We start from the raw sequence: 7,753 nt of genomic DNA, 5'->3' as shown, positions 1-7,753 counted from the left end.
TACTGTATCGAAATTATTTACTCTACTGCTGCTAGTTTGTGATTGAATTTGTTTACCCTAATTTGTCGTAATCCTTTCGTAGACTAAATATTCAACGATGTCAAGCATTTTTTACAGTCTTAACCGCTTGCCATTTGCCGTTTGCTGTGCTTTCAATTTTTATTGCTGGTTACAGGATTTCTAGTTTGTTTATTTGCTCTAAGAAAGGGCAATAAAAACAAATTCGGTTTTTTTTTTATGGTAACGTAAGCTGATAGCGTTAAATGTGTAATGAAGTGAAAAATTGCTAAATAACCAAAAATTAAATGAAGATCCTTTTTGTTTGCTGGCTGGACATGTTATCGTGTTTGTATTGCTATAAATTGAGTACACCAGTACAGTAAATTGCTTGGGATCGACACAATGCAACCACTGGGCAGGTTCTATGTACGTACTGTGACTGAGACAGTTAACTCGGAGCGGGGGAACGGGTGGATAAAGAAATCAGTTGCTTTTCTGTTTTTATTGCCAGGATATTTTACAAATAAACTGGAAGGAAAATTTGCAGTTGAGTAGCTTTTGCGGTTTGCGACTTGGTATTTTTTATTTTTAGTATAGAACAAGTTCGGAGGCCAATGAGCACATAAATGGTTTAACATAAATATACACAAAGTGGAAATTGAGGAGATTTATGAAACTGTTACTTGGGGATATTGTGAATAAAAATTTAAGAATATCACTTTATGTAAATGGATGCAACAAAATTGTATTAAAAAGGGTTAATTTTTATTTCGATTGAAAGTTTGGTCATGACATTAATGATTGAATATAGTATTAATTCGTTGCCAATTAGGATAGCGGAAGGTTAAATGGTTGCCCGGGGAGTTGGACCACTTGGACGAAAAAATCAAATTCGCCCTTTGCGATAGCAGTGGTAATTTGAATTTCTGTGCGTTTGAGGTAAAGACACTTCACTTTTAATGGGCTGTGCAACTGCAAATTCGAAATTTATTAAAAAATACCGGTTACAAAGTTCTTATAAGAATTGAAGTTTTAATGAGAATTTGTTGAATTATTTAAAAATTGCACAAAATTTGTAATTTAGAGCTTTTGTAGGTTAGGGAATTTGTTCTTATCTCTCCTAAAACTAATGTGAACCGTACAGAAACTTTAACACGTCTTTAACTTCCACCGAGCTGAGATCTTCTAAATCATTAAAAAATTGTCTAACTAAAATGGTAAATCTGCGTCGGAATAGAGCAGGATAGACGCATAGAAGGTGAAAAATCGTCTATGCCTTTTCCTCATTTAAACAGTTTTCGTAGAAGTCATGTAACTGCACGCTCACCCACTTGGCGTATCTGCCTATTGGGCAATGTCCCGTTATAATTGAAATAAATGTGCTAAGATTATGCTTATATTGGCTTAGCGTTTTGGTAAAAAAAAGAACTGTATTTCTATAAAAAAAGTTTATAAAAATATAGTAGAAAAAAAAAATAAATGGTCAAATGGCAATAAGGTCCTGTGATATAGCTTTTTAATGTACTGTATATAATTGGCGCATACATCCAATTTGTGTGCGTCTTGATGTTTCTCCACAAATGAAGGGACACTTTCATGGCGATGTTTTTTGATAAGTGGTTTTGTGATAAGCAGTTTTTCTCTCTATAAGGGAAAACTTTTTCTAGCATTTTATGTTTCATGCTCACAGTGGATTTCGATGTCGTGCACTGCCGAATGATGGTCACGCAAGAATCTATTATATTAAGCTACGATGGGCGCTTACTTAGCTTTTATAATAGCAGAGAGGCTGTGAATGGTATTTGTAGTTTTGCAGGAGTGTTATCGTTGTGAAATTAGAAAGTCTAATGTCGAGGAAAAGTGAAAATCAGTTGATAATATAGAAAATAGGGATTGAACTCATTGGGATTGCTCTTGACAAAAAATAAGAAAATTATAAATGATTGATTAGTGTGCGTCTTGATGTTCTTTCATAAATGGGGGGACCAGCAGTTTAAAGTCGGCTCCGAATGGCAAATAGTTTTATGAGCAGCTTTTACATAGCAGAAATACATTCGGAGGTTTGCCATTGCTACTCTTAATAAGTCTTGTATGAAAGCCCATCGTCAATAAATATTATAAAATGTTTATAGTGCTCGGATTTTCAATTTATTTTTGGGCAAAGGTCTTAATAAATGATTGTAGTTAATTGGCACCTTCCAAATTCAGTCGCGGTCGCCGTTTTGTCACATTGCCTCAATTTTTAGAGGTAACGGTATTTGAACATTTCCTTTGGGCTCTTTTACAGCTCTTTGAGAAAGAGTCTTACATAAATTTTAAAACGGAAAACCGTTTCACTTTCAATTTTACAACTATATGGCTTACCTTTTGCAGAAAACTGTTATTTAACATAATCTCAGTTAATTCTGAAAATCATCGAGTTTGGATCACTTTAGCATACATACGAGTATAACTCTCAGCGGCCTAAGGGGATTCTCAAATACCGTTATCTAACTGAAGCTAATCTGACAGAACTGGAGACGCTATAGCATTAAATGGCCTCAATTAAGTCAGATCAACCATCAAAACTTTTACCCGAATTTTTAAATTACACAGTGTTATTACGGACTTGAAATATTTATTAATGCCTATATTTAATTAAGCCACAAATTTATTACTTGTCTTTCAATTGAAATAATTAAAGAAATATTTACGCTGCTACTGTTTAAATTAGAGCATACGCTTCTAGTTTTCTAAGTAAACAATAAGCCTGCAACCAAATCCAAACCATATTTCGTTATCAAAAATTTAATAAAGAACTAAAACCAAACCATAAAAAGTAAATGATTCTGAACAATGCCAGTAAAAAAATTCATATAATTCTACTCTATAAACTTATAGATAAGAACTCTTTACATTACACACCTCACCTCACTAACTTACAAATTTATGCTGCCACTCACACATCTGTACATATGATATGTAGGTATGTATGTAAAAGCATAGCTACGATTATGCAGCAATTTCACGTCGCTCGGCCACCCAAAACAACGTCGACGTGCCAGACATGCATTATTGACATTAATAACGTGATTGGCGTCAATTTTCATGTTCGATTCGTTGACGAATCAACGTAAAAGTGATGAAGAAATAAACTGATTGACACTGAGCCAACAACAAAACGTAAGCAAACGAACCCAGTAGCTGCATTCCAATTATAAACAGATGTTAATTGATAAAATGTCTCGCGCGCTTCTTGTTATCAGCATGAAATTGGTGGAGTACCTGAGTAATGAGCCATGTCATCAACGGCCCACCGATTTAATTAAATTCTAACAAAATAACAATAACAACAACTGCAACAACACACAACACTGTGTAAACATCTAGGCCTCCGACAAGGCGTCCGTAAACGAATGGCGAGCGGTGCGGGACGCATTATACGTACTTATACTTACATACATATATATAAATTAATATGAGCGCCTAGTGTATATATTTCCATATTGATTTCAATCTCAATTCCCATTTCAATAAATCGAAAATTAAATGCTGGTTCAATGTTTTATTTGCGAATTTGCAATGCAATCGCAACACGAACGCAAAATTTAATTGAAAATCTAAACAACAAACGTCAACACCAATATGCAAATACGGAAGTCAACCTCATAAGCACGCTGTGGCGTCTCATTTCATGCCATTTAGTGGGGCGGACCATTAGGAGCGACGAGCAGCCCGGCAAGTGATGTGCCGACGCTGATTGACGTGACTTTTTGTCGATTGGAGCCAACATTGGCATCCACTGCGAATGCCAGCAATCAGCAGCTTGAAAAAAGGAACAACAGTAACAAATTGTTTCATTCGCTTTCATTGTTTGTTTTCATAATTTCAAAATCAATAGAAATGAATCCGTTTGCAAGCGCCACAGATTCCAACAGAATAAACACCCCGCCCCGAACTTTTAGACACTGCCATGCACCCTTACCAGCTTTTCATTGCATGTCAGATTGTTTTTGGTGGCATTTCAGTATTCAATTACTCAAGCAAATTGCCATCTCTCCTGAACACTGCGGAATTGAGAAGGGTGAGTTGATATATTGTTGAATTATTTTATAGACTTTTCTATTTTGCATATTCATCATTAAAAAATACACCAATGAAGAAAAGTCTTTTAGTAGTAAATATAATTTTTATCAGGTGTGCATACAAAATTCACTATAGTGTAAAGCTAATATCGATTTCAGATCTGCGTTCTACCCTTCACTCCTGGTAAAATTGATTTCTAAAGGATGATCAATTTAGACATATCGGATTTGAAATTGAAATAAAACAACGAAAACTCAAATTGATTGGACAATCTTTATTATATTTGTGTGGCACCATTCATAAATGTTATTTTTTAAAGATAGTCCCTTTCAAATAGTGGCCGCAAGCGCCATCCGTAAACACGAATTTTGAATGACTCGTTGGAGAACTTCTGTCGGTATCACGTGAATAAATTTAATAATGTTAGTTTTTAAACCCTCAATCGAAGCTGGTCTCTCCACAAAGCTTAGACGTCACTTATCTTGGTGGTCACTTAACACGATCTTTACATGACGACGCAGTAAATCTATGCATCAGGTCAGTCCATAAGCTCGTGTGTTTTTTAAAAGTGGTTTTAAAATTAATAAAAAAGATGTTTAAGGTATTTATTAATCAATAATATATTTTCCTTCATTATTTACAATGTATTCCCAACGTTTAGGCAAATTTTTGATTCCCTGCTCAAAAAATTGTTTGTCCTTAGAGCCAAAATACGCATCGATATCCCTTTTTATAGCTTCTTTTGAGGAGTAGTTCTTGTTACTCATATGGGATTGAAGTCCACGGGAAAGGTGATAATCACAAGATGCAATATCCGGAGAGTATGGTGGATGCGGCATTAGCTCCAATCCGAGCTCGTTCAGCTTGCCTAATGTTTGCCTTGGGTATGAGGTCTTGCGTTGTCGTGATGAAACAAAACTTTGCGTCTATTCACTAAAGACGGTCGATTTTTTTTAAATGCCTCATTCAGGTTTGATAGCTGATGGGAATAATAATCAGCAGTTATCGTCTGGTTTGGTTCCAGAAGCTCATAATAAACAATACCGGCCATATTCCATCAAATAGACAGAAGAATCTTCTTGGGGTGAAGGCCATCTCTAGGGGCCGGTTCTGCTATTTCAGTTTTATCTAACCATTGGCGTTTGCGAACAGGATTATTGTAAAGGACCCATTTTTCATCACCAGTAACGATACGGTTCAAAAAACTTTCATTTTCATGCCGTTGCAGCAGCTGAGAACACACATTCACTCTCTGCTGAAGGTTGGCGACGGAAAATCTATGCGGAACCCATTTTCCCAGCTTTGAAACCTTTCCCAACTGAACCAGGTGCCTGTGACCTGTTCCATGCGATGAATTTCACCTCTAAGCTATCATATCGACTGTCAAATTTGGCTCAGCTTCCACGAGTTCGAGCAAGGCGCCGGAGTTAAAGACTTCAGTGGTGCGATTCACTAACACATTTTATCGATATTCGCTTTGTTATCTTTCCTTAACCACAATTTTTACGATTTTGCTATTCAGTAACCCATTTCATTACGAAAATCGACAAGACAAAATCAGCTGTTTGGTTACGATGTCGATTATCGCAATCTAAACGACAATAATTTTGGTGTTGTTAAATCAAACGATAAAGAAGAATTAGTGATTTTAATCAAAACTGTGAAATTATATGATCAAAAACTTATTTAAAAAGCGCGAGTATGTCCTTTGAGTATTTGGCTTATGATTGGCGTTAGATTGTTGAATGCTTCCGCGGTAGCGCTTAAACCATTCCCCAACACGGCTATTGCCTCCGCCATCATTTTATTCGCCTGGGCACTTGCAGAGCTGCTTTCGGCTAAGATCTATTAAAAAATAGCAAGAACAATTAATAAAATGCCACTTTTATGTGTTGAAAATAAATTACCTTTAAAGCATCTGCTTGTTGTTTCACGACTTCTATTAAAAAACAATCACCAATGGACAAATAGGTATAAAAAAATTATTTTACATAAAGTTCAAAAGAAATTACCTTTAGTGCATCTGCCTGTTTTTCTGCTATATCCAAAAATTTCTTCCGAGCATCACCGTCTTCTTCCATGCGCTTTCTTTTCAAGTTCGCCCGTGGTGTTCTCCTGTCTGAGATGTGCGAATTACCTGACCTCAGCGTGAAATTTTCTGCAAGTGGCGTCCGTAAAGGCGACGGGGCTTCCGAAATCATGCTTTCATCTTCCACTTCGATACCCATTTGGATTACCTAAAAATTTACACACCAGTAAGTTACACTTTAAAACATACACTTCATGCAATTTACCTCCTCTAGTGGAATATTTTCAGCTGTTGAATCGTGCCCATTCATATATTCTTCCCCTATAAGAGCAGACACCCGCCTCTCGAATTCCGTTAGGGGCTCCTCACTGATAGGCCTGTTTCCAGTTAAAGCTGGTTGCATTCGCCGATTTCGTGCTTTGATGCTGGTGCGGCTTTTTAAGTCCCGCCATACCTTTTTAGGGAAATGATTAACATCTCTCTACTTTTAAGTAATAACACAATATTTTCTTACCCTGCGCCATTGATTGGCTGTCTTCACTGCTCCATCCAGACTATTTAACTTTGTTGCTAGCTCGCTCCACTTTTTGTCGCATTCGAACTTACCATGGAGGCTGTGGAACCTAGATCCTGCTAGACACGGGACTTCCATTAGGTAGTCAAGCATACGATTTAGCTGCTCGGGTGTGGCACGGCTTCTTTTAGTAGCTGTCGATGTCATCCTAAAGCAATATACAAAAAGTATTAATAAAAGAATAAATTCAAATAAACAGTTATTTTATTGTATGTACTTACTTTATGCAAATATAATTGGTAAAAAACACTTAAAATTGAATCTAACAGCTTGGCTAGTATGTTTCTTTGTTCTTGTTCTTTGTGTTAGTCGCTCATTTTGACATTTAATTTCACAAAGATGCCACTCTCTATCAGTTTGAATAAATAGAAGAAAACAGCTGTTCAGTGTTAGTTAACATAAGTTGCTGAATAGCACAATCGACAGTGCCATCGACATATACTGTCGAAAAAACAAACAATTGTCGAATCGATAAGAGTTAGTGAATCGCACTACAGGACGACCAGCGCGCGGGGCATCCTCCACGTTGTAGTTAATACTTCGGAATTTTGAAAACCACTTTTGCGCAGTCCTTACACTCACGGTATCCTCTTCGTGAACAGTTGTTGCATTTTTACCACTTTTATAAAAAAAATACAAAATATGCCTCTTACACGCGTTTGAAGATTTTTTATTTTTTAACAACACGTGCTTCTATCCGCGATTAAAATCACTTGTTGAATTCACAATATATCAAAGAAAGTATAAATAGTTCTGTTATATTCCGCGAATAATTTGTTGTATGCAAAAATCGTACAATACTGAAATTATGGGTAAAATACGCACGAACTTATGGACTGACCTGATATTATTTCACGGGCTGTATGGCAAGTAGGACCATTTTGTTGAAGCGAAATGCTGTGGAGATCACCGGCTTCATTTTCCGGCATCAAAAAGTAGTTTGTCATAGCGTGGTAGTGTTCGCCATTCACTTGTACATTGGCGCCAGTCTGATCTTCGAAGAAATATGGACCGATGATGCCTCCAGCTCATTGGCCGCAATAAACGCTTGTTTTCGATGGATGTATTGGCTGTTCTTAAATGAC

At 36.5% G+C, this 7,753-nt stretch overlaps 1 protein-coding gene across 1 annotated transcript; it reads right to left on the bottom strand.

The window, feature by feature from the left end:
* Positions 1–5,751: 5,751 nt before the first annotated feature.
* Positions 5,752–6,963, bottom strand: LOC129242100 (uncharacterized). Its single transcript, XM_054878658.1, has 5 exons — positions 6,890–6,963; positions 6,609–6,816; positions 6,360–6,548; positions 6,078–6,302; positions 5,752–5,910 (listed from the first exon to the last, which is right to left on the bottom strand). Exons 2-5 carry the CDS (start codon positions 6,813–6,815, stop codon positions 5,752–5,754), a joined length of 780 nt encoding a protein of 259 aa, XP_054734633.1. The 5' UTR covers position 6,816; positions 6,890–6,963.
* Between the last annotated feature and the right edge of the window lie 790 nt (positions 6,964–7,753).

This window comes from Anastrepha obliqua, chromosome 3 (assembly GCF_027943255.1).
Source record: "Anastrepha obliqua isolate idAnaObli1 chromosome 3, idAnaObli1_1.0, whole genome shotgun sequence".
Classification (NCBI taxonomy): Eukaryota; Metazoa; Arthropoda; class Insecta; order Diptera; family Tephritidae; genus Anastrepha; species Anastrepha obliqua.
This window is presented reverse-complemented; position numbering and strand designations above follow the sequence as displayed.